We start from the raw sequence: 27,927 nt of genomic DNA, 5'->3' as shown, positions 1-27,927 counted from the left end.
GAAAAGATGAGAATGTGACTATCTAGGGGCAAAGAGAAAGTGTGATACAGAAGACGCAATTTCAAAGTGTATGAAAGAGCCAGTAAAAGGCACAGACAAGACGCAAGGCTTAGGTAAGTGTACAGCCACTGCCTGGGGAACAGAGTACAGCTCAGGGTTCTGGGTAAGAACAACTGGCTCCTCCGAGTTGGCTCTTTCCCTTCTCTTGGTTTACCCAGTCTAGCTTCAGTGTGATCGTTTTGTTAGTCTTACCATAGTTTATTTTCTTCTGTTTGGTTTTTATTTCTTAGAAGCCTGTTCTTTTCTAATGAGAAACAGAAAGAGAGTGGATTCAGATGGGAGGGGAGGTAAGGAGTGGCTTGGAAGAGTAGAGGGAGGGGAAACTGTATAGCACGAATTAATAAAAAAACAAACAAAAAACAAAAAACTTGTACCAGTTATTGGGGTAAATGCTGAAAGATCAGAGAAACAGAACAAGCCACAGCCAACCTCACCTTGCCAATTCCTCAGTTGATCTTGTTTCCTCAGACTGGAAGCCTCTGTGTCCTCATCCAAATGGATCACAGCTGAAATGTTGCTAAAAGCCTAAAAGCTTAACAAAGCCTCTAGTTCCTCATGCCTTACATACCTTTTTGCTTCCTGCCATCACTTCCTGGGATTAAAGGTGTGTGTCATCATGCCTGGCTGTTTCCAATGTGGCTATGAACTCACACAGATCCAGATGGAACTCTGCCTCTGCAATGCTAGGATTAAAGGTGTGTGTGCCACCATTTTCTGGCCTCTATGCCTATCTAGTGGCTATTCCATTTTCTGACCCCAGATAAATTTATTAGGGTGCACAATATATTGGGGAACACAATATCACCACAAAACTGCATTCACATATATTGTTTGAGAAAAGAATCTATTTTCAGTAAAATGGGAAAGAGTAAAATAAAATTAAAAGAACAGCTACTTAAAAGCAGGTGCCATATTACAAAGACAAATAACTCAATTCAAACTCACTTTTGTAAAACACTACTTTATAAAGCAAAAAAGCTATCAAAATTTCAGTGTTATGCAGTTTATTCTTCTATACTGCTTGTTTATAAAAGTCAAGTGGTTCCAAGATAACTAAAATATTTCATTTTTTTCTTGGCACATTTATCTTCTGGAAAAAGTGGATAGATGCAGAACACTGCACCAAGGCCATGTGTGCCATCTACAAATGTCCAAAGCCTCCACACCTAGAAAATTCAGCACGTTCCTCAGTTCACACTTGTATTGCTGAGACAGACCCATCCACACCAGATGTTATAACTTTCCACCCAATTTCAGCAAATTTTCCTTCCACCATTTGAAAAATAAACAGATAAATAACAGGCTCACTTCTACAAGTCAACTTCAAGTCTTTCTGTAAATAAATTGCTAAACCAAACACAGTAGCACATGCCTTTAATCCAGTACTCAGGGAGCAGAAGCAAATGTATCTCTGCAAACTGACAGAAAGAATTCCAGGCTGATCATAGCAAGAATAATATACTATATGAAAAAATAAATGCAATTGTTAAGTTACTGTACAGTTCATCATGTCAATAGACAAGACCAACAGAGAAGCTCCCATAGCTCTAACACTAAGTATACAGAATAAAGAATGGGCATTGAAAACTGCAAGAGACCATCCAAAAATGATATCCAAAGGAACGCCCATCACAAAAACAGATGGCTTCTCAATGGATGCTTTACAAGCAGAATAGCTTTGAGCAATACACTCCAAATTCTAAAAGACCACAGATGCCAACCCAGACTACCTTACAAAGCAACTCTACCTTCCAGAACTGAAGGGGAAAGAAAGCTTTCCAGACACAAACAGGCTAGAAGATTCCCGTCCACCAAATCAGCCCTACAGACAGCACTGGAAACAATACTTGGACTGAAGAGAGGCATAAGCAGAGCCAAGAGAATTCAGAAAGGAAACAAGCAAAGCTGTAATAACTGAAATTCAAAATAAAACTAAGAACACAAACAACAATAAGATGCACACAATGATAGTAATCTATTCACACCTTTCAGTGATAATTTTAAATATTAATAGCCTTGACTCCCCAAGCAAAAGACAAAGGTTAACTGGATAGATTAAGAAAAATGATTTTTTTTTTTTGTCTATAAAAGACACATCTTAACTTCCTTGAAGGACCACTTTGTAATGAAAAAGTTTCCAAGCAAATGGAACAGAAAACAAGTAGCATCACTATCCAAATATCTGATAAAAACAAACTGCATCCCAAAGTTAATCTGAAGAGATACAAAAGGATACTTCAGTCTGATGAAGAGAACACATAACCAAGAAGACATTACAATCCCAAACACATATACATCGAACTGTGATGCACTCAATCTCATAAAAAGCATAATAGTAACATAAAGACACAGAATGACTCCCTTCCAGTGTTAGTGGGTGATTTTAGTACCTACTATTTCTGTAGACAGGTCATCTGGACAAATAAACTGAAAAACATCAGAATTAATTGACTTTATACATTGAACAACACTGAAAATCTCTCTTGACTTAGAAGAGACTGAACTTTTGCCATACTTTGCAATGAATTAAAAATGTGCCTTGATATCATTTAAAATTATGTACTTAGTGTGTTGTCCTACTGTGCTCAGCCTTTTTAAGTTTACCCCACCTATAGGAAAACAATGTACCCAATATTACTATGCCTTCAAGTTCCCAAGTAGTCAGTTTTACAAGCTAAGCTAAATGTACATCTTAAGTTATGTACCTTTCCATGGCCCTGAACCAGAATAATGAATGTGTGTATGTATGTGTTGTGGTAATTTTTTGATGGAAGCAGCCAAGGAGGAATACTCTAAAAGCAGACTTAAACAATAAATATTCAATAAATATTTAAAAGCAACATGTGGCTATGATTTGGTAACAGCTGTGTGCAGTTTTGAGTGATATTCTGGATAAGTTGGGGTCAGGAAAGAGACTTCTCCCTGAGTAAAACCTCTGTTAAAGATGTCTTTAAAAATAAATCAATAAAAGTATTCCTAATTCCTTTCCCACACCATGATTTCTGTGTTGTTCAATAACTGTAAGGCAGAACCCTTTGTCAGAGACAGAAAACACACGTAGGAAACAGGGAGAGACAGGCATCAGACACAACCAACAGGCCACAGACCACAAACCACTGACAGATAAAAGACACAGGGGAAGAAGTGGAGAATTCAAATTTGGGCTCATCTCAGTCTCAACGACTCCAAGAAGAAGTGTATTTTTTCATTCCTTAATGTGAAAACAATGTAGATCCTATCAGATAGCTACAGAATATTGTACATAAACATGAAAGAATGCACATTCTACTCAGCAGCCCATTGAAGTTTATCTAAAAAGCGAGCTTTTTGGAACACAAAATGATTATTAAAAAAAAATTAAAATAATTCCATGTATTTTCTCTGACCACAATGTGATAAAACTCAACATCAAGAACCAAAGAATCTCTAGATATATAAACTCATAGAGATTAAATAGGCCAGTACTGATGAATGGGTTAAAAAAGAAATTTTTTGAAAGCCTGGAAATAAAAGAAAATGAAAATACAATATAGCAAATCCTCTGAAACACATTAAAAGCCATACTAAGAGGGGAATTTATAGTTCTAAATACCTACATTAAGAACTTAGAAAAGGTATAAATAAATGGCTTAATGATGTACCTCAAGATTTTGGAAAAAATAAGAACAAACCAAACCCAAACTCAGTATATGGGAAAATAATAAAAACTAAGACAGAATTAATGACACACACAGAGAGACACACATCAAAAAAAAGGTATTACAATAAAAAGAATCACTGAATCTAAGACCTGGTTCCTTGAAAAATAAACAATTGACAGCCCCTTAGCTGAATTAACCAAAAGAAACAGAGACATAAATTAATAAAATTAAAGATTACAACAGACACTAAAGAAACTGAGAAAATTGGAAAGGAATACTTTAAAACTTTTTCCTCCATTAAGCTAGAAAACCTAAAAGAAAAGGATAAATTTCTAGACATAGTTGAGCTACCAAAATTAAACCAAGAAGAGATCACCAATTTAAAAGGTCCATAAAAATAAGTATATTGAAACAATAATAAAAAGTCTACTGAATAAACAAAACCCAGGTTTATATGAATACCCAATAGAATTCTTTCATGCTTTGTAAGAACTACAAGCAATATTTCTGCAATTATTCAAAAAAAAAAAATAGTCACAGAGCATTTCCAAACTCCTTCTACAAAACCATATTACTCCAATTACAAAGCATACTAAAGACATAACAACAACAACAACAAAAAGAGATTAGACCAGTATCCCTAATTAACATATGTGCAAATATTTTCAGCAAAATACTTGCAAAGGAATACAGGCATATATCAAAAAGATACATGCCATGATGAAGGGATGGTTTAACATACGTATGTCAATAAATGCAATACATAACATCAACAGATGTAAAGACAAATATCATATGATAATCTCAATAGATGCTGAAAAGGCATTTGACAAAAATACAACATGGATTCATAATAAAAGGCCTAAAGAGAAAATAGCCAGAAGAATGATGACTCAACATAATAAAGGCTGCTTATGATAGGCCCACAGCCAACATTGTAAGTGGAGAATTGCTTGATGCAATCCCACTAAGTCAGGACCGACCGAGACAGGGCTTCCACTATCTCTACCCCTCTTCAAATGATGCTTGAAGGCCTCGCTGGAGCAACTAGAGAAGAAAAGGAATTTAAAGGAATGCAAATAGGAAAAGAAGCCAAACTATTTGCAGATGATACATAATATATATAAGAGATCCCAAAAGTTCCACAAGAAAACATCTAGAAATGGTTAACACTTTTTGGAAAGTGGCAAGATACAAAATCAATGTACAAAAACCAGCTGCCATTCTCTAAACAAAAACAAGAATGCTGAGAAAGATATCATAGAAACACTCTCATTCACAGTAGCCTCGAAAAGAAACCAAACCAAATCACTTAGCAATAAACCTAATCAAGGAGATGAAAGTCTTCTACAATGAAAATTTTAAATATCTGGGGGAAAAGTGAGGAAATTATTGGAGATGAAAGATTCCACTGAGCTCAAGAATTAATATATTAAATACTATTTTTTAAAAAATAATAATAATAAAAAAACCATAACAAAAAGCAATTTTAGAGGTTACAGTAGGAGTCAGGCATTCATTCTAGACTCTGGTTGAAAAACTTGGATCCACTTCAAAGGGAGAGAAAGTCAAGTCATTTTAAAAGCCAGCAAGTCTTTTCTTCCCCACTGGAAAGCTGGTGCCAACAAAGTTTGTTGTTTGTTTGTTTTCTTCATTTGTTTGGTTTGGTTTTTCAAAACAGAGTTTCTCTGTGTAGTTTTGGTGCCTGTCCTGGATCTCTCTCTGTAGACCAGGCTGGCTTCAAACTCACGGAGATCCACCTGGCTCTGCCTCCCTAGTGCTAGGATTAAAGGTATGCCACACTGCAGCTGGCAACACAAGTTATTTTACTGAGAGCCTGTCTGCTGATAAAGAAGGAAGTACCACACCTGTGTGGCTGTTAAGTCCCTGCTCCCTCCCCTGCACTTTCCCCAGTGAAGGACTCTTTCGTATGTGAACTGATCAGGTCTGCTTGCCCTCAATCCCACTCGTGTATGCAAATTAGGTGTATTTTATTTGTTCCTTTGTTTTCAAGCTATATATAAACTAGCCTGTTACCTGGGAATAGACAAGCTGCCCGGAAGCAGATCTGAGCACTTCTCTTTGCTCATACTTAACAGCTGGTCCCACACCCTAGCCTCTGTTCTCTCTCCCCTGGGTCCTGAGACCACCAGAAGGTCTTGGACTGGGAACAACAAAAGAGAATAGAAGACCCAGTGGTAAACACATGTAATTAAAACCACCTGATATTTTACAAAGATATTGAAAACACACAGTGGAGGAAAGACAGCATCACTAACAAAAGATGCTAGGAAAACTAGACGTAGACATGTAGAAGAATGGGATTAGACCTGTATCTAGCACTCTGCACAGTCAAGTTCAAATGGACCAAAGACCTCAATGGGAAACTTCAAATGCTGAAACAGCTAGGTTAAAAAGCAATCTAAGAGAATTTTCATAATAACAAAAATGTGACGATGGTGGTGGTGGTAAGCATACTGGCAAACGAGCTAAGGTGATTCAATGGTAAGAGTACAGCTAGAAGAACTCAACAATGGTATTTTTAAAACATGTCTACACATAGAATTACATATACTTCTCACAAAAATTATCTTTGCAGTATCACTTTGTGATCACTTTACACTACATTATAAAAGCTCTGTGCTCGTTAGTTTTATGTCAACTTGACACAAGCTATAGTCATCTGACAGGAGGGAACCTTGAAAGAGAAAACACTCGTATAAGATCAGACTGTAGGCAAGCCTGCAGAGCATTTTTTTCATTTAGTGATTCGGTGTGGGAGGGCCCATCCCATTGGGGGTGGTGCCCCCTGTGGGTTGTCTGGGCTTGGGTTCTATAAGAAGGCAGGCTGAGCAAGCCAGGGGAAGCAAGCCAGTAAGCAGCACCCCTCCATGACCTCTGCATCAGCTCCTGCCTCTAGGATCCTGCCCTATGTGAGCCCTTGTCCTGACTTCCTTCAGTGATGGACTAGGATGTAGAAGTGTAAGCCAAGTAAACCCTTTCCTCCCCAAGTTATGTTTGGTCATCATGTTTTCACAAAACAATGATAAACCTAAGACAGACTCTGCGAAATTAACAGAGAAACTCCTAAGTATCCTTGTGTTTGATAATGACTGTGAAGATACTACACCAAAAGCAATGACCCATGAGGGGAAAAATGATAACTTAGATTTCATTAAAATTAAAGCCAGCGTTCCATGAGAAATATTACAAAGAAAATGAAAAGACAATCCACAGATTGATAGAAAATGATTACTGGTATCCAAAAACTGCAGAAAACACTTAAAACTCAAGATAAGAGGACAACTCAGTTGCTTCAATGGGTAAAAGGCAGGAGGACAGCACAACCAAAATGGCACACAGATGGCAAACAAGCATATGAAGAATGTTAGCATCACGCACCGTTCAGAGACTGGAGAGCAGGACAAGGAAAGATGCCAGACCTCCTTCCAGCAGATGCTGAGAGGGAACTGGAGTGACAGAAATGTTCATTCGCTGCTGGGTGGAACCAAACGACACAGGGTCTGCAAGGCAGTTCAGTGGTTTCTCACAAAATGGAACATGCTCGAGCTGTGTGACCAGCTGGCCATGCTACTTGGCAATTATCCAAATAAGCTGAACATGGCTGTCTACACAAAATCCTGCCCATGTGTGTCAACAGCAATTGTGATCATAATACCCAATCATGGCATTCAATAAGTGAGTACACACACTGTGGAGTATAATAACCTAGTATTCAGTAATAAAATCAAATGAACTTAGATGCCTCAAAATTCAGTAGGTTTAAATATACAGAGTTTAAGGGAAGCTTATCGTCTAAAATATCACATGATTCTAATATATGGCATTCTAGATTTAAAAAGAGGCCTGGTGTCTGTCAGCAACTGAAACGGGGCACAGGAGGAGTAGCCGACAAAGCACAGGGAATTTGAGGAGTTGGGAAGCTAGCTGGTCTATGTAACATTGTAATGGTGGACACTTAGTCAACTGCCAGAAGGAAAGCACAGAATAAACTCTAATGTAAACTACAGACCATAATATGATGGATCCAGACTGCCTCATCAACTGAAATAAATGTTCAGAGCCAATTAAAGATGTTAATAATAGAAGAACTGGAGAGGGGGGAGGGGAACATGGGAATCTTAAGTACTCTTCAATTTCTATATAAATCTAAAATGCTCTAAACAACAAAGTAATGATTAAAACACACAAACTAAAGCTTTTCTTTTCTTTCTTTCTGTTTTAAGATAGGATCTCAAAAAAGCTAAGGCTGGCCTCAAACTCACTACCTAACTGAGGATGACCTTAACCTTCTGCTCCTGTGTCTACCTCTCCAGTGCTGGGACTAAGATCCCAGCTGTGCCCCACTATGCCCTGTTTTATGCCGTACACTTGGTGCTCTGCACATGCCAAGTAAGCACGGGAAGCACATGTCCTGTCCTAAAGCTAAGTGTTAAAATATATAACAATTTAAAAGTTAAAACATATAGAAATTAATTAATATCCACTTCCTTTACCAATGAACGGCACTTCTCTCCACCTCTGCCATGAGCCAGTTCTCAAGGACTAGCCCAAGCTGTTTTCTATACATTCTGTTCATGCTGTCCAACAGACACGAAAGATGAGTCACAGGAACCACTTCAATATATCCACACCAAACTCAGTAAAACAGAAACCATATACTACATATACATATACTACCCAAAATGATTGCAACATTATTTCAACATATACTTACATGAAATTAATGAGATTTTTATCATCTTCATAGTTTTTGAAATCTACAGATATTTTATATGTACCACTAATACCAATAAATATGCTACTTTTTCTAAGAAATACTGCATCTTACTTTAGATTGTACAAAATTCACAATTAAAAACCACATGACTAAGAATGTAGTATAGTGGTAGAATGCGGACCTCCAATGCCTCATATGCAAAACTTGAACCCAACACTGACAAAAGTAAATACATACATACATATATACATACACGAGAAAACAAGTTGTTAAAAAGCCACTTATCATTGTTCCAATAATTAAACCAACTACCATGAAATGATTGAACCTTAATGTACTTATGTAAGTAGACAAACCTGGATCATTTTAGAAAAACTGATTTAACCCTAAAAAAAAGATGTTTCAATTTCAAAAGTATCAACTATCCAAGTAAAGTATATTTACTGGCTCTAATATCAAGAAAGAAGTAATGAAATTGAATTCAAAGAAATAATATATAAATTTAAAATCAATCTAAATTTATTATAAAAAGCATTTGTCATGGTATAGTTCTCATAGTAAATTATGTAATATGAAGTGCCATAATTAAAATCGCCTGCATGTTACATGTTTTGCTAAATGTGTAAAGGTGTTATTGATTTCTACTACCCAAAGTTCTAGTTCACAAGGATATTATTTCCCTTTCCTTGGAGCCCCAAATTCAGCTCACTTATATGCAATGGGATATTAATGAAAAATTTAAATCACACTGAAGTTGTGTGTGTGTGTGTGTGTGTGTGTGTGTGTGTGTGTGTGTGAGACAAGCCTGAGCTATTGGCCAAACATTTATAATTAATAAGAAGTCTCTGAGTGGTTATTTGGGAAGCAACTGCCAGGACACAGGAAAACTCCACCTATAAATAGCAAAATTACAGTTATGAAATAGCAACAAAAATAATTTTATGTTTGGGTGGTTGGGGTCACCACAACATGAGGAACTATATTAAAGGATCAAAGCACTAGGAAGGCTGAGAATCACTGCTTTACTGTATTTTTTTTTAGAGAAGATAGGAAATGTTTGAATATTCTCATGGTTTCTATATAAAATAAATACAGCTATTAAGTATTATTGGATTAGAATGTGATCATCATCATTTCATTGTATCTAACAAAGGTCCAAATGTTAAAGACTTAGTCCCCAAGTGGCACTGTCCACAAGTTGTAAACCTTTAGGAGCACAGTATACTGAGAAATCCTTAGACTGCTACACTTTCTCTCAGAAGATAATCTGGGGGCCCAGAAGGAGGGCTCAGAGGGTAAAGGTCCTTGCCTCCTAGCCTAATTATCTGAGTTCCATCCCTGGGACCTACATGGTAGAAAGAGAAAACCTACTACTTCAAGTTGTCCTCTGACCTCTAAACACACAGATGTAGTTTTTAAAAACAAAATATTTAAGAAGGTGATTTACATATGACCTCCTCATAGTTCTCTTGCTGTCCAGAGTTACTACAAGAAAATTGTTATAAAAAGCAGCTAGCCTGGCCTCTCCGATTCCCTGCTACTGTCTCAAGGCATGACCACTAACATCTACAACTGTTCCTATAATAATGGGATACTAACCATTTCCTCACCAGAGACTAAAGTAATGACATTCATAGTCTTGAGTTTTAAAATCCCCAAACTAGGTAAATAAACCTTTTTTGCTGTCAAGTTAGCTGTCTTCAGTACTTGCTGTGGCACTGAATAACATGTTTCCCATGGCCTCTGCTATTTCAATACTTGGCCTTGGGTAGGTAAATTTGTTTGGGGGAGGCTTAAGTGGTATGGCCTTATTAGAGAGGTAAATCACTGAAGATGAGCAATCAGAGTTTAAAGATTTGTGCCATTGCTAGATCTTCTGCCCCCGCCCCCTTCATGCTAAAGGTTTTAAGATGTGAGATCTCAACTTGTTGCTCCAGCTACCATGCCTGTTTGTTGCCAAGCTTCCCTGCTATGGTAGTGACAAATCTTGTCTGGTCATATCTTATCTCATTGTGTTGCAAAAACCCAGATAAGCTCTTCCTTTGATAAGGTGCTTCAGTCAGGGTGTCTTATTTTATCACAGCAACAGAAAAGCAGCCTGGTTTAGTGGATTAGTTGGCTTTCATCCCAACACTTAAGCAGAGGCAGGTGGATCTTTCGTGAGCTTGAGGTCAGCCTGGTCTACATAGTGAGTTCCAAGTCACCCAGAGCTGCATAGAGAGACCCTATCTTTAAAAAAAAGGAGGGAGGGAGAGAGAGAGGGAGAGAGGGAAGGAGGAAGGAAGTGGGGGAGAGAGAGAGAACTAATATAGAAGGTAGAATCAGGGACTGAGATATTACTAAGAAGAACCTGGCCATGCTGTTTTTTGAAAGAATATGGAAGGCTTTGGGACTTTGGACTAGGAAAGTGATGGAATGCTGTAAGCAGGGATTAGTGGGGTATCTTCATAGGCTCTTGAAAGATAGTGCAGAGAGCAACATGGACTGTGGAAGCCCAGGTCACAATGATTCTTTCAGAAGGGAGCGGTATTAACAGCTGGGCTGGAGACCTTTCTGTGATATTTTTGGGGGGACAAAGTCTTCCAGCTTGTGTCCTAAAAACTTGCCTGTTGTTAAGTTTAAAAGTAATGGACCGATTTGTTGGGTGGAGATTTTAAGACAGCTTAATATTGATTCTGCTGTGTTATTAACAATCATTCTTATGCAGGTCCACAATAAAAAAGAGTAAATAGGGCACAAAAGAAATACAAAATAAATACACAGTTTAGACCGAAAACAAATACTGACAAGCTTACTGTTACAGTTAATGCTGTGCTGCAAGAGAGGCTACATTTTTTTATGTGTGATTATAGCATGATTACAACATTTCTCTCCCCAGGCAGTGGTGGTGCATGCCTTTAATCCCAGCACTCAGGAGGCAGAGGCAGGCGGATCTTTGTGTGTTCGAGGCCAACCTGGTCTACAGAGCAAGATCCAGAAAAGGCACAAAGCTACACAGAGAAACCTTGTCTGGAAAAACAATACTTAAAAAAACAACATTTCTCTCTTCTCTTTCCTCCCTCCAAACTCCCCCAGACTCCTTGCTCTTTTTCAAATTAATGACCTCTGTTCATTAACTGTTATTGCACATGTATATATACATACATACTTACATATTCCTAAATATAACCTGCTCAGCCCATATAGTGTTCCTGGTATGTACATTCTTAAGGCTGACAACTGAGGCTAATTGTTAAGATCAGCACCTTTAGAAGAGTCCAGATCTGTATTAAAATAAAGGGATGGTGCCTTTAGGCAAGCCCTCAGGCAAGGCCCCAGGCAGCCTTGCTTCTGACTTGTGAAAGAGAGCCTAAGGTTACTGGGAAGCAACTGTAATCCAAATGTGATGAAAGCGGGCAAGGTTCATCTCAAGCTGGTAGCCAAACTTGGCAGTATAATCCACGTGGTGTTATCTTCAGAGTCATGAAAGGTAAGAGGCTGTTAAATCTTCCTCCAGTTTTAGAGAGCCACTGAGGCCTCAGGAAATCCCCTCCACAAAGGCCCTTGGGAAGGCAAGGCCATTGGGTGAAACTATGGAAGGGAAGCCTGGGTTGCACTAGAGACCCTGAGATGTTGGAGATACGGAAGGGTCCAGGAATATAGATATAAGATAGAAATAAAGGAATAAGATAGAAATATAGGAATAAGACAGAAATATAGGAATAAGATAAAAATATAGGAATGAGATAGGAATATAGAAATAGAAAGTTGTAAGCTTAAGAGATGGAAGATGACAGCCATCAGCTTTGCCAGCAAATAGGGCTTAACCTTTCACTGGGCCCTTCCTTGTTTTAGGATGTGCAGCTCTGTCAGCACCCCAAATGTTAGTTTTTCACTAAAATTGCTCTCTGCAGCCCTGGGGTTAGCTATTCTCTATAATACCCTACCACTCACTACTGAAACTAAAGTTAACTTTTTTTTCTTTTTTTTTTTTTTGAGCTAAGGATCGAACCCAAGACCTTACACTTGCTAGGCAAGCGCTCTACCACTGAGATAAATCCCCAACCCCTAAAGTTAACTTTTAATGAGTTCTCCATGACAACCTGCTTTGCATTGTTTCTTATTCACCCTACTACGGGAACCCAGCTACATCTTACAGGTTTGGGGCAAACATCAGTTAGCTGTGTCAGGAAAGACTGTTGGCATTTGGCCTGACCCTTAGGGGCACACCCTGTGTCCTGATGTAAAGTCCCCTTTAAAAAGAAAACTCCTCCTTCCTGCCCCTCTCTTTTTCTCTCTATTCCCACAAAGTGAGTTCTCTCTCTCTCTCTCTCTCTCTCTCTCTCTCTCTCTCTCTCTCTCTCCTTCCCTCCATCTCTTCTCCCCTCCCTTCAAAATAAACTTCCATGTGGATGCTGTGCCTTGGGTGTGAGTAACTTTCCACTGTGCCATGCCACCCACCACAGCATTTACATAGCATGTCTCCCTCACCCACCAGGGCACCTAGGCCCAACCTGCCAAGGCCTCCCATGCACCATATCATAACAAAGACTGCAGGGATATACAAATACCAAGTAACTGAAACCCTCTAAAACGTTGTTAATGAAAAATTGTAAAAACTAAAAGACAATTTGTTTCTAAAAGTTTAACTTCAGAATTGTAAAAAAAATTTTTGTCCATGCCTAATGCTTTCCCCATTACTGTAAAAAGGGACTTGAAACCTGCCCCTGTTGCCACAGCTACAGAATCCCAAATTCTGGCTGTGGTCCCAGCTAGCTGATAAGCTTTTTGTGCCCCGTGGTGATTGTTTTGGCATAAACTTTTGCTTCTGGTTTTAGACCGTTTGGCCCCATTATCTTGCGCATTCCTCCTGGACCCAACAATGCCGAGGAGACCTAGATACAGGGAGTGAAAGTGGCTGAAGTGTGAGAAGTGTGATAGGCAGCAAAGCTGAAGGCAAGGACCATCTGAACCCTTTGACACAAATATGGTGCCGCAAGGTTTGGATTTTGCCTCGCATAAAGTTTCAGTCTTGTTTTCATTCAAACTGTTCTTGCCTGGACTGCTTGACAAAATGTTGTATTGACTGGACAAGCAGGACCCATAGGAAGGGACCACTGAACTTTGCAAGGCGAGATGGTCCTTCAGGTGCCTGCTTCACAGAAGAAACTGCCAGACATTCTACAGGACACAGAGGAAAGTGACTGAGAGACTCTAGGCCTGTGGGCTGAAGACAGATGCTCCAATGTTGCAGAGGAACTTTGGATGACTGTCCAGGCAGACAGCTGTCTCTGTCATTCTAGATTCTTTGGAAGTTGCTTACAATGCTCTTCCTGTTTACTTAGATATTATTATACTCTTCTGGGGTCTTTGATGTAGTTGAAGACTAGATAGTTATAACTGTAATTTTCCTTGATTATGATAAAAGATAAATTAGATATGAAACCTTAGATTCACAAATCTTTCCTTTAATTTTACAAAATACAAACAGACTAGATATTATAACTATAATTCTTGCTTGATAACTGTTTTGTTATATGTAATTTTAATAGGTTAAAGTTAAAACCTTCCTTTTGTTTAAACCTAAAAGGGGAAGTGATAGAGGAATGTCTTTCTGTACGCTGTGAATATGTGTTGCTCTGATTGGTTGATAAATAAAGCTGTTTGGCCTATGGCAAGACAGCTTAGAGGCAGGTAGGAAGTTCAAAGAGGGAGACAGGAAGAAGGTGGGAGAGATGCCAGCGAACCTCCCAAGGAGCAACATGTAATAGGACACAGGTAAAGCTATGGAACCTGTAGCGATACATAGATTAATAGTTATGGGCTAATTTAAGATATAAGAAAGAGCTAGATAGCAAAAAGCCATGCAGTTATAATTAATATAAGCCTCTGTGTGTTTACTTGAGGGATGCAAGTGGGAGAGATTTGTCCCAACTGCCTGCAGGCTGGGACACAGGAAATCTTTCCACTACACACTATGTCCTCACTATGCCCTCATTCCTCCCTTTTTAAATGGCAGTGTATATTCTATGCCATTATATATTGGATGTATGTAATTTACTTTTAGATTTTACAAGATCTTACAAGTAAGAGATTGCCTTGAGACTCTGGACATTTAAACAGTGTTGAGACTGAAAAACTATAAGGACTTGAAAAGTGAGACTACATGCATTGTGCATTATGATGTGGCCATGAGACAATGGGGGTCAAGGAGAAGATGTGGTAGTTTAGTAAGAGAGCCCCCACAGTGGCAGGGACTTTGAATGTTTGGTCCCCAGCTGCTGCTGCTGTCTGGGGATTTTAGGGGAGGACTTTAACAGTACAATGACTTGTACCATCTCAAGTTTGCTCTCTGTTTTGTGCTTACAGTATAAGATGCGAGATCTCCACTTGCTGTTCCAGCCACTAGGCCTGCCTGCGGCCACACTTCCCTACATGTTAGAGCTTGAAATGTAAACTTAAATAAACCCTTCCTTCTACAAGCTATTTTGGTCATGTTTTATCACAGTACTAGAAAAGTAACTAATGCAAGAAAAAAAGCTAATGAATATATATCCTCCTGACACCACACTTCGGTAAACTCTGTGCTCTTCTGCAGTATGTAACAGGAGATCTAAAAAGATTTAGAAAATCTAATAGCTACTGATTTTATTAAGCTCTTTTGTTTTTACTTCTGCGATAAACAGTAAAACTGATACCAATCCCTGCATTTTACTATACTGCTAATGTGCTTCCTTCCATAAATGCAGACAATCATCTGTCAGAGGACCAATTTTTATGGAAAACATTTCTTAGGGAGTTAACTAAATTGTTACCATAATGTCTTAGTGTACTTAGGAAATTACTCAGATAAGCATGTCATGTAGTATATTAACATGAACATAAAATCTCCCATGGTATCTGCCAGCAATGGGGCTAAGTCACTACCAAAGGGAAAATGAGATTGGGAGAAATTGGCTATCATCCCTAAGCCGATTGACAATCATCCCTACAGAGGCCTCAACAACTGAGTTTTTTTCTGACATCATGGTCTTCTTTATTATTTAACAAGTTTAAGTTCTTGTAATTATAAACAACTGCTTGTGTCAGATAAAATTCCTGCTGGGTTTATAAGTCAGGGTCAGACCACAATGACCACAGGTGTACTCCCCAAATAAAGAAAACTGTTTGCTTATTTGTTTCAATCATACAATCCAGCCACTTCAATATTCTTCTAATCCTATGTGAGGTTTAGCTGAATGGCCAGAAGTTGGATGTACTTAGGTGGGAGCCAATGTGGAAGAGTAGACAAAGGACAGCCTCAGCTAATGAAAAACACCCAGAAGGCACTAATATTCACTGGCCTGCCTCTCTAGTTGAGGGACCAGTGTCAGGAGGGATGTCCTACACTACAACATTTGTGTCACCAGCTCTACCATTCTGAAGGCTTCATAGGTGGTATTTTTCCACTAATGTCTCCCCTAAGTGGTTCCATTTGGAACCTAAAAATGTTACCATCTGCAAAAGAGAAACATTTCATAAAGAACGTTCTTTGTTCCAAACACCTAAAAGGATTTCTATAAACAATAAAAAAAAAAAGATTTCAAACAGTTGAAAACATTTTTTTTTCCAAAAACTAAAACATATTAGGAAACTGGTACTGAGTCAAGTTCCCAACAGCAGAGCAGCTGTAAACAGTAGACAAAGGCAATGAAAAAATAAAATAAAATAAAACAAAACAAAAAACCAAATAAAATGTCTGCTTCAATATCCAACCAGGCAGCTTCCTTTACAGACTGAATTTCAGTCAGATCCCCTCTTCATGAAAAAGGAAAGATGTCTACAACATAATCAAGCAATGAGGCAATCAAGAAGTTGTTTTTCTAACTGCTGAATCACATATTTTTCCAAGAATGCTAAATAACAAGCAGAGTATATATTTATTCAATGTCTTTATTAAATATTAAATAAACATTTATTCATGAATATTTACGTTGTAGATATACTGTGGAAAGACCTGGAAGTAAATATCATAGTTAGACAACAGAATAAGCTCTCTTCAGGCCTGGAAATGGAGTCCATCCCATCATCCCATCTGTGTCCAAGCACTCTCTCTCTCTACTTAAATCCATCGCTGTTGGCTGTTTGTCCTGTTGTGGTGATCACATGCCCTGCTGAAAGCAACTTACATGAGGAGTTTGTGTTGGCTCCTTCAAGGTTCCAGATGGTCACAGTAGGGAAGTCAGAGCAGCAGGGGCCTGAGACAAGTGGTTACATTGTGTCCACTGTCAAGAAGCAAGAAATGAGTCCGTCCATCTCCTCTCCATGCATCACAGGACCAAGCCCAGGCAACAGTGCAGTTTACCCACCTCTAATAATAACCCAATCAATGTAATACCTCAATGATGTGCCCAAAGGCTAACCTAATCTAAATAACCCTTCATGGGTGTTGGAAGCTTGCCTCCTGCACTATTCAGGTCCTGTCAAGATAACAGTCATCACTAAGGATCACAATCACATTCTACCCAAAAAAGTATCTCAGAGTCACTCTTGCTTTTTCTCTCTCAACACAAAAGCATCATCAAGCCCGCCAGGCACCCGTTACTTCCAATCACATTTTAAGCATTCCACCAGCACTAGCAAATCAGTACCAGATGTCCAAAGTCAGGACACCACTCCCTTACCGCGCTCAGGGTAGTGCTGCCCTTACCTCACTACACCCTGTACTTCAGAGGCACACACTTTTTGAGTTATGCATTAGACTGCACTGTTCTACAGTTTAAATCTCCTTATGAATGCCTTCTCTAGCAAAAGAACCCTTGCAGTCTGATTTGTCATTGCATCTCCAGTTCTCTACAAAAACATACAGGGAAAATTGGAGGGATGTAGATGGGACAGGCTATGAGTCTAAAATTTTAACAGAGCTGATAAAACGGGGTAGTGCTCATCTTCCAAAACACATCTCAAAGACGTTAAAAGCAAATAACTATGCTTGCTTACAGAGAGCCAGAATGTCTGTGGCCTTGCATTTAACAGTTTTGGAGTCCTCTCTCATCCCTAAAGCTAATGAAAGCAGCTCATAAAAACCATTTCATGCACAACAAGAATTCCTTAAGAATGATCTTCCTCATTGTTCTTCTGGGCATGTAAACTCACTTGTATTTTTTTTTACTTAATTTTAACACTTGCTTAATTAATCTTTAAACCTTGTTGCAAATCTCATCCTTTGAACAACATACCTCTAAAAACCACACATCTATGGAGGCATCTAAGACTGTCCTTTGAACGGCCATGCTTCAGTGTCAAGTATGTACTCTCCTTTATCTTGATAAACTCTCTGAGGGTTCCCTCTGTCTTCAACTTCTTTTCTGAGGCATAGTCAAAGATTTGGCTTTCCCTAAGTGCAGTTCTTGAAGAGTAAGGGGCACAACAGCAGACCTTCCTTCCTTCTTTTGATGCTCTCTATCAAGTTATAGCCTGGTACTGAGTCTCCAAGAAGATGGTTAGGAAATGCATTCAGTATCTACTCTGCAGACTTAACTCTTGTCACAGGTAGTTCTAAGATCAAGATGTAAAAAATAATACAGTATTTCCACTATGATCTAGGGTCTCAGTCACATGCTCTAAGGAAACTATTCTGGAGCCACATACTTAGAAGTTATTACTTACTCATTAATAATGTAGAGATTTTCCTCTTCATCTGGCTCCTGTGTGTTCTTCATGGAGTAAAACCAATGACAGAAAAGTTATCAAGTAGGGACCACACAAGTGTGAAGAAATGTGCTAACTAGAGGCTGAGAATGAAGTACCAAAAGCAGTCTATACTAACTGTTATTAATAGGAAGACCATCAGTTATTCCACGAAGCTCACACCACCAGGTGAGTACCATTATTCTAAAGCAATGCCGTAATGATAGGAAATCAGGAATCAGTACAAAAATACCTACAAACCTCAAATACTTGGACAAGAACATTTTTAAAACATTATTTACTTAATTATAATAATAGATAATAATAAAATAATATTGACTTCTTTTCTGCAGACTAAAATAAGTAAAATTAAAGCAGTGTAACATGCTGCATTTTTATAATATATGGGTGGTGGAGGCAGTAATGATTAATGACTCTAGCAATTTCAATGATCTTGGGCTTTAAAAAAGGAAGGTTTTCCTCACTGCTCCTCCAGGCGATGGATTTAGGAATATAAGAGAATGTCAAATTTTAAGTTCTTTACTTAGACCCACAGGAAACTAAACACAATGACAACCTGCCAGCTCTGCCTCCATTCTGTTGGCTCTTTCTCTTTGACCCTGCATGGTCATGAAAATCACTAGTGTGTCTGTCTACCTAACCTGTCTCTTCCATTTTAGACTGAAGGCACAATGTGGTAAACCCACAAATGTCTTTGATGCCAGGAACAGACCACCCCAAGATGACAACAATCATCTATGGTGGACAGACTACATGCTCGAGCAGATAAGAGTCACAGAATGGGTTCTCTCAGGGATGACATGTTTGACAGTTTAACAATTTACTGGACCACCTTGCAGGACCTGAACTGAGACAATGGTGGGCAAAACCATACCATGACCAAGACTCCTTAACTACAGGTACTTCTTGCTACTGCATCTATTCTTCCTCTGTCTAAATCTAAAGTTCCTATCAATAAAGGGAAGATGAACTCTTGACCTTGGAATCCCTTTCTATCCCCTTTCTCCCAACATGTGGATGAAATCTTCCTCTGCTTTTCACCTTTACTCACCTCTGTAATTAGCATCTAGTGATGCAAGGCTTGGTTAGCTTGGTGGGACTGCTGGCACAAGGCAGGATTTCTGTGCTCCACTTCTGGTTACTCCATCTCTCCCACAGGTAAAACATACTGCTTCATAGCACTTTGTAGCTAAACTGTTTTATAACTGGAATCCTCATAAAAGTGAGGTACTTTTTCAAAATCAAAATTTAAGATCTATTTGCTTTGTTTCTAGTGTTTCTTGGATTGACACATTTATTAAGTATGATATATAATATGATAACAAAAAAATTGACCTGAGTCTAAGCAAAAGAGTTTTTTCCTATTAAAATAACACACAGAATGTGGATATTTCACTTGAATCCAGTTTTTATTTGATTCTTGAAAAATCTGAACATGAGTTTTTAATTGGCTGCACAATGCAAATAGTCCTTTCCTAGAGGGCCCACCCAATGTTACTGACCAAGGTTACATCTGCTCTGTGCATAAGGAATCAACACTGGACGCTCAATTGTACTGTAAGTTATTTAAAGGCTGAGAGGCACAGCGTGAGTGGGGCAGAGAGAGGAGAGGGGTAGAAAGAGGAGAGGGGCACACTGAGACTCTGTGAGCTCTGCCCAGATGCAAAGCTTGAGAGTAAATGGCACTACTGGAAAAGTCAGAACAAGATAGTAAGTTTAAGGACTCAATAGGATAGTTTTGACACCAAACTCCTACAGGCAAGGCCAGATGTCTTTTGGGAAAGGAAGGGGAACCCTATGGCCAGCAGTTCTGAGCTACTTGGAAGATTCACACAGTAGACACTGCAATGCTTACCTCAGAACATCTGCATGGCAGTCAAGGGCAAGTGGAAAGTGAAGTGCACACACGGTGTCAAGGGATGTGCTAGAGAGAGGTGACTGAACTGTGGTGGGAAATACCTAAATAGACATCACAGGAATGGGTGGTGGAGACTGAAAACAAAGCTTTACAGACAGCTTTGGCACATGAAGTATTTTAGTCCTAAGGATGAGTCTAAGAAAATAAAAGGAAAGGAAATGTAGTTCTAACTCTAAACCGCCTGGCAAAGGGACCCCTCAATTAAGTGCCGAAAAGGCTACAATGCAGACAGCTGGGCACATACCACCAAATGGTTCAAGGTAAGCATCTGTGGTCAAGCACTAGCTCCACCCTCAGGTCCCACAGCTGGCTGAAAACCCAAGGAATGCAACATTCTTCTGGGGAGATACTTTACTTAAAATAAGAGTAAAAATCAGAAGCCATCAAGAAGCATTAAGGACAGAAAGATGTTTAAATCCTGGTTGCCAGTACAGGAAAAAGCTGAAAGCCTATGAAATGCACAGAAGCAAAGGGCATCTTAATCCCACATTGTATCTTGAGACAACAAATATCAAAAGCCTTAACAACTTGTTAAATATTGCTATTTTTAAAGAATTTGTGAGTGTTTTCCTTGGGGAGGAGGTGTTCCTTTGTCACATAACATTTAATTTCTGAAAATCCTATAGCAAGAGAATAAAGTGCTTATGGAAACCCTATGAAAACATGGTGGAGGCCATAAAAACATTTTAGGTTCATAAAAATAAGCAATTAAAACTATGTTAAATTAAGACTGTATCAATAACATTTTCCACTTGTATGACAGTATAGGCTGTTGCTAATTTCTGCTGCTGACCTTTGTGTTGCAAAAAACCTTTTGGAATCCTTTTTCACACAACTGCACACCTCACCAACAGTGTCAATAACAGTAGGATGAACATAGGTGTGCTTTGCTTGCAGACAACATGCTTTGATGAATTTATATGTCAACTAGTGAAGCTGTAGTACATGAATGAACCAAACACTAACCTTGATATTCTGCACAATAAGTCACTTTAAATCAAAAAGATTACCTACCACCGTATGTGGGACACTCACTCCACTGGTCCATTGTTTTAAGAGAAGAATGTCAGGTTTCCGAAAGCAGATCTGCCTAAAGACAAGCATCAGCCTTCACTCAAGTTCCCAGCCTGTGGGTCTCACCTTCTGTTAGTTACCTTCTATTGCTGTGATATGACACCATGACCAAGACAACTGACAGAAGGAAGGGTTTAGGAGGGCTTACAGTTCCAGAGGGGAAAGAGTCTGTCCATCATGGCAGGGAATTGGGGCAGGAGATGGCAGACATGGTAACAGGGACAACTGAGAGCTCACATCTTGTACAACAAGCAGGAAGCAGAGAGTCAACTGGAAATAGTACATGGCTTTTGAAACCTCAAATTCCACCCCACATGACACACTTCCTTCAGCAAGGCCACACCTCCTAAACCTACTCAAACAGTGGCACCAACTGGGAACCAAGTATTCAAACATCTGCTCCAATGGGGGTCATTCTCATTCAAATACCACAATACCTACACATTTCCAATCCTACAGCTGCATGGTTTAAATACATCTCTTTTTATATGTTCCAAGTCGGCTTCAGATACATGAGATCCTATCTCAAAAGCAAACCAATAAAACAAAAACAAATTTTCTGACTAACAGCCTCTACCTTTCAACCCATCTATACATGCCTTAGCTCTTGCCTACCTAATAGAATTCTCACTGCTGAGATCTTCCAATTCCCCTTTCAACTATCTCCAAGCCTCTGATTCCCTAGTCCTGATCCTTAGGCCCTTCTTCTAATAATTAGAAGCCAAAAAATAATTGAAATAGAATATGAAATTTGCATGATAAATAAAATACACATATGCAAATCCCACCGAAGAGAAGCTTCCTATGATAGTTTACAACATGTACATCCTAAAGGTAAGTATAGCTTAAGTGTGAGGTGTGGACTGAACAGGAATGCAAAGTCACTTCCATACAATTGGAACTGCAATAGGGAAATAAAGATTAAAAGAAAAGCACAATTTCATTTACAAAATCCAATTCTAAATTCAGTGCATGTTTACTTTGAAATCTAAACACCTTTAACCATAGAAAATATCATTTCTGGTGACAACAGTTAAATTTTGGAGCTCTAAGAGAATTGTCTAGAAGACTATTGCAGCAGTCTAATATTTTTTTTCTTTTTTTTTTTTTTTTTTTTTTTTGAGCTGAGGATCGAACCCAGGGCCTTGCACTTGCTAGGCAAGCGCTCTATCACTGCGCTAAATCCCCAACCCCAGTCTAACATTTTTAATGCTGACCTTCAAAACAAAGACGTTCCAAGTCTGGAAAGATGGCTCCATGACTAAGAGCCCATGCTACACTGCCAGGGGTCAGGCTGTTTATAGCCACTTATAACTCTGGCTCCAGGGGATCTAACATCCTCTTCTGAACTCTACAGCCACCTGCACTCACATGTACACACACACACACACACACACACACACACACACACACACACAAAGACATTTTAGTACCTAAAACTCAGCAGGGACCAGTATTCATTCAATGGCCTTACTTCACTATCATACTGTAGCATCATACAAAGGGGAATACATCCCTGATGTTGAACAGCCACACCTTACCTCCCACATGAGTCGGTAGTCCATATTTTCATCCAAGTCTTCAGGCATTCGCTTCTCTCCAGCAAAGGGTCCAAATTTTTCACCCTACATAGCAATAATTATGTTGAAAAGGCATCAATGTGATAATCAGCTACTAAAATAAACCAGTTTATTTTTTGGAATCTTTTTTAATCACATCTTCATTTTTAAAATAGTAACTATTTAATACAAAATGCAAAATTAATACAAAATGTTTCCATACTTTTTAAATCCAGATTAGTCTGTTTTAGTCTAAAAGCTTCAACCCACAACACAGAAGCCAACATAAAAGGGTTAAACTACTCCACTTACAAATTCTGACAAGCTCTGAAGACCATGCTCTGTGCTTCCATCTTCCTCACAGCCTCCGGCAGGGGGGTTAAAATGAAAAGCATGAGTTGCCTGACTTGAGAGACAAGCCCACCAGCCAGAACATCACCTGGTTTCCATAAAAATCATAAATCCATCCCTATTTTGCACAAGAAAGAAGTATGCTTACCGTTCTCAGAAAAGGCAGTTCATAAATAAAATTTAAATTTGCTTGCCAATCTTTCCAGCGGCCTGGTGGTCATACTTTACGAAGGAAGTCTCAAAATGTGTGCTTTGAAGCACATGAGAATCTTTGGGGCTGTTGTTTCAAGTACCGAATCCTATACTTTGTTAAGAATCAGGATGTGGAAATGGAGTGTAGGAGACAGAATTCTGACAAGTATCCTGGTGAGAAGCACAGGGAAAGGCCCTGTAAACCATGAGCAAAAGATCAAGTGGATAAAAATGACTCCCTGATCTATCAATTGTAAGGCATAGACTCTGATAGTGTCAATTGTGAGACGTAATGCATCATCTGTGTGTAACTGTGAGGTGTAGACTCTGAGTGTATTAACTGTGAGGTATAGATTCTGAGACTGTCAACTGTGAGGTGCATACTCTGGGTGTGTAACTGTAAGGTGCAGACTTTGCTGTGTCAGTTGTGAGGCATTTTCTCTAAATGTGTGGGTACTTATGAAGCCATATGTAATAGGAAAGGGACACTTCTATTTATTCATGTGTATGCATGTGTTTTGAGATGTGGCCTCATGTACCCCAAGCTGGTCTCCAACTCCACTCTATTTATTCATGACTGTGTATGTGTGTGTGTCTGTATGTGGGTATTGAGGCATGGTCTCATGTTCCCCAAGCTGGTCTCCCATTCTATGACTACTTGTTTATGTTTGTGTGTTTTGAACTGTGGTCCTGTGTACCCCAGGCTGGCCTCCATTTCCACGTGTAGCTGAAGATGAAGCTGAGCTGCTGAGGCTTTTCATCTATTTCTCTGATACTCTTGTGGTGGAGTTACACATGTGGACCTCCAAATAAACTTTTAGACAGTGCAAAGGACTTCACCTGGGTTTCCTCCACGGTACACCTCTAACCCTGGTGCTTGTATCAAAGCAGAGCCTGAGGAGACAGCATTAATGGGTCCCATTTATCAGAAATTCTGTGGCTGGATATGCAGAGAGCCAATAGCCACTCAAGCTGTGGTAGGCTTTCTTTCAATCTACCTGAAAATATTTTCTAGGAGCAACTTCCCTTTGTTGGGAGTAGAGATATGCAAAAGGATCAAAACCAAAGGAGGATTATTGATTAATTTTGCTAATGGGAAAAATAACTATAACTCAAATGTCTGAAGAAATAGAAATTATTTAATAAGCAATAAAAAGCTGGGAATAGTAAAACTTAACACAGCTAAAAAGAACTACAAATGACAAACCCATTCCTCAACTTACAGATGAAGAAGAGATGTCTTTGGGAGCCATAAACAGTGGCAGAGCCAAGACTGTTCCTCTTATCATTCTTTAAACTTTCATTTATTTATTTACCTATTTACTTTACACACACATATGTGCACCACAAGATGCAAGTGGAGGTCAGAGGACTATTTTCCTTCTACCATGTGGGTCCTGAGGATTGAACTCAGAAGATCAAGCCTGGCACTAAGTACCCTTTCCCACTATACCACGTCATCAGTACAAGACTGTTTCTTTAATGTTTACCTTAGGATGAAAAACATATACAGAGTTTTCAAATCTAGGTTATTTTAAATAACCTGAAAGAAGACTGAGGACGCTCAGAGACTGCTGACTGCAGCAGCCCAAAGGTCCTAATCTTATCCTTGGAGAACACAGTTTGGAGATGTAGAAATCTATGCATTCCCTTTGGTTCACTTCATGCTGAAATGAGTCGCTCCACCTCATGCACTCTTCAGCCAGACACATAACTCCAAAAATGTTTTCCTCAAAAACTAACCATTCCTCTAGCCAGGCATGATGGTGCTTGTCTGTCATCTGAGCCACAGCTCTCAGGAGACAGAGGAAGGAGGAATGCCCCAACTTCAAGTCCAGCCTTGGTTCATACACTGAGCTACAAACCAACCAAACTAAATGGCGAGATTCCATCTCAAGATGAAACCAAACCAGTATTTGATGACCGGCAAACACTTCAGAAGAAATGAGACCCGTGGGAGGGAATTAACACCAGAAAAGCTCCCCTCTGGAAAAGATACAGACACCGAGGATTGGACTTTATGTAGCATGATTGCATGCATGTTACTGTAGTAGGAAGGTTTCTCCAGTCCTGCCAGGCCCCTGCAGTCCTGTGGCCCACTTATAAAATAATCACTCAGAAACTTATATTAACTATAACTGCTTGGCCATTAGCTCAGGCTTATTACTGACTAGCTCTTACATGTAAATTAACCCATAATTCTTATCTATGTTTAGCCACATGGCTTGGTACCTTTTCTCAGTTCTGCCTTGTCATCTTGCTTCCTCTGTGCCAGCTGGTGACTCCTGACTCAGTCCTTCCTCTTCCCAGAATTCTCCTTGTCTGCTTGCCCTACCTATACTTCCTGCCTGGCCACTGGCCAATCAGTGTTTTACTTATCAACCAGTTAGAGCAACACACATTCACAGCATACAGAACTCCATCCCACAGCACTCTACCAGCTAATAAAAGCCAAAGGCATCTGCAGAGAGCCCCACCATTGGTTACTCCATCACCCACTGCCCAGCAGGTCTGCAGGGCCCTGCCTTCCTCAAAGTAGACACTCAGTACTCAAGTCTGTTGAGTTGAAAAAAACTGGTTAAAACAAGGTTAAGACCAATCTAAAAACAGTGCTTTTGTAACAAATTTTAGGATTTGTCATTAGTGGATAGGGTCAATTTTCAGGCCACTCTATCATATATTTAACCTTTATCAAATTTTGCAAAAAGTAATGTGAACTCAAGCCCACAGGAATGTAAAAGCCTGGCTTTATTAATGGCTCTACAAGATTGCACGATTTATTAGAACTTCCTGAAGGTGGAGAGCTGGAATGTCATAGATCTAGAGTCAAATTATCTTGCACTGCTTTTAGGTCCATCAACAGCCATACCTTGCTCACCTCTGCATCTAACCTAACATCCATATGACTATCAGGTGAAGCCTATTGGAACACATTAACTCTGTAGATGACTAGCTTCCACTAACCAAGAACATAAATGTCATCAGCATCAGAATCTATAGCAGAGGGTTCCCCACTTTGCTGTAAATGGCCCATCTGATATTCCCACCAATGAACTGGAAAATCTTCTTGGCTTTTGCCTTTATTATGTTGTATAATGACAAAATCCTCATCAAACTCATTTCACAATGGGATACACATGCTTGGGCAATGTGAATCTGCTCCTGGAAGTTCTCAACATACACTCTCAGTACCATGGATCCACACAAGCCAATCAATTACTCTTCCCAGTACAGGGGAAAAGAAAAATAACAATTTGTTGATTTAATTATGTGCAAAGGACTGAAGAAGAGATAAGAAACCAAATAAATATACTGGGATAGGGGTACACTGAAATTTCAGGATGCAGGTTGCTAAGATTCTACAGTTTAGATTTCCAATGGCCTCCAAGTGTTCTCATAACAAAGGCTTGGTTTCCAGTATCACAGTAAAGAAAACTTTAAGAAAGATGGTACCCAGTGAAAGGTCTTTGCATCATTTGAGTGTGTACTTGAAGACTCCTCCCTTTGGTATTCTGGCCATATGGCCTACAATGTGTTGAGTGCTCATGGCCCCAGAAGGGAGCCAATTAACAGTGACTAGTCTCTTAAAACTGTTGGTTCAAATGTATCTTTTCACAAGCACTCTAGTGAGTGCAACGTAATGATTAGAAATGCAAGTGTGTTACCTAAGATTATTAGAACGTGCAGTGTCTGAACTGTCTATCTTTATGGTAGAAATGCTGCAGATATCTACAACAGAACATCTATTTGGCTTTAGATGGAGTCTGCTCTCTGCACCTGCACTCAATCTGAACAGTACCCTCAGTCAAGGCTCTATGGAATGTCCCACTCTTCTGCAGCCTGTATTCACTGCTGTCTCCTCTATACAAACAGCATTTCCTTAAAATTGATTTTTCAGTCACTAACCACTTCCTGTGGAGTCTAACTTAAGTAGAAGCCTTTCCAACATCTGTGGCTTTAAATCAGGTTGAAAGCTTACTTAAAAAGAAAAATCAAGGGCACAAAACCCACACACATGTAATTGTTTCTCCTTTGGACCATTGGAAATTGCCAACATTGGACCATTTTCAACCTACAAAAAAAAAGACCATTTTTCATACGACTCATCACAAGTGAATTATGCAAATGTGTGTCATTATATTAAACATTTACAGTTAATAATTAATGATATGAAAGGGATTCCCATATTTCAGGCAGTCATCTTAAAAGCCTTCAAAACATTTTTAACAAACTTGATCATCATTAGTTTTAGTTTTCAAATTAAAAGGCCTACAGATCTCATTTAGAGCAGAAAAGCTATTTGTCTACCATTTTCTTTCCCTTGTTTTTTCCAGTCTTAGAGATGGAACTTAGAAAACCTTGAGTTCTGGTGCCAGGAGAGTTGATGTCTGAGCTGGATCCCCACCACTTCTGTTTTCTTGTTGTTCTGCTGTTCCTACATGACCTTTATCACCTTCAGTGCAAGATGTTGTGTGAAATACTCCCTAAAATTCCTTGCTTCTAGATATCTTACACTTCCTTCCCTTGACTACTCCCATGCTGGGCAGCACCGTGAATATGTGATACCTGGAGGGAGATGGGAGCTGAAATGGAAAGGGCAGAGTCAAGTGTGAGGAGCCTCCAGTACTACTGTGCTGGCTAGTTTTAGGTCAACTTGACACAAGCTATGGTCCTCTGTGAGGAAGAACCACAACTCAGAAAATGCCTCTAGATGGATGGGCT

The 27,927-nt window shown here is 39.2% G+C and overlaps 1 protein-coding gene across 2 annotated transcripts in view; it reads right to left on the bottom strand.

Moving 5' to 3' along the window:
* Prdm5 (PR/SET domain 5) overlaps positions 1 to 27,927 on the bottom strand; it is a 163,413-nt gene that overhangs the window by 123,926 nt on the left and 11,560 nt on the right. For both annotated transcript variants that reach the window (XM_036182146.1, XM_036182145.1), the window contains exon 2: positions 22,645 to 22,728. In XM_036182146.1, the coding sequence (XP_036038039.1) occupies positions 22,645 to 22,728 (84 nt within the window). The remainder of the gene's footprint in view (positions 1 to 22,644; positions 22,729 to 27,927) is intronic.

This window comes from Onychomys torridus, chromosome 3, assembly GCF_903995425.1.
Source record: "Onychomys torridus chromosome 3, mOncTor1.1, whole genome shotgun sequence".
Lineage (NCBI taxonomy): Eukaryota > Metazoa > Chordata > Mammalia > Rodentia > Cricetidae > Onychomys > Onychomys torridus.
The sequence above is the reverse complement of the archived record's forward strand: the minus strand, read 5'-3'. Positions and strand labels throughout refer to the sequence as shown.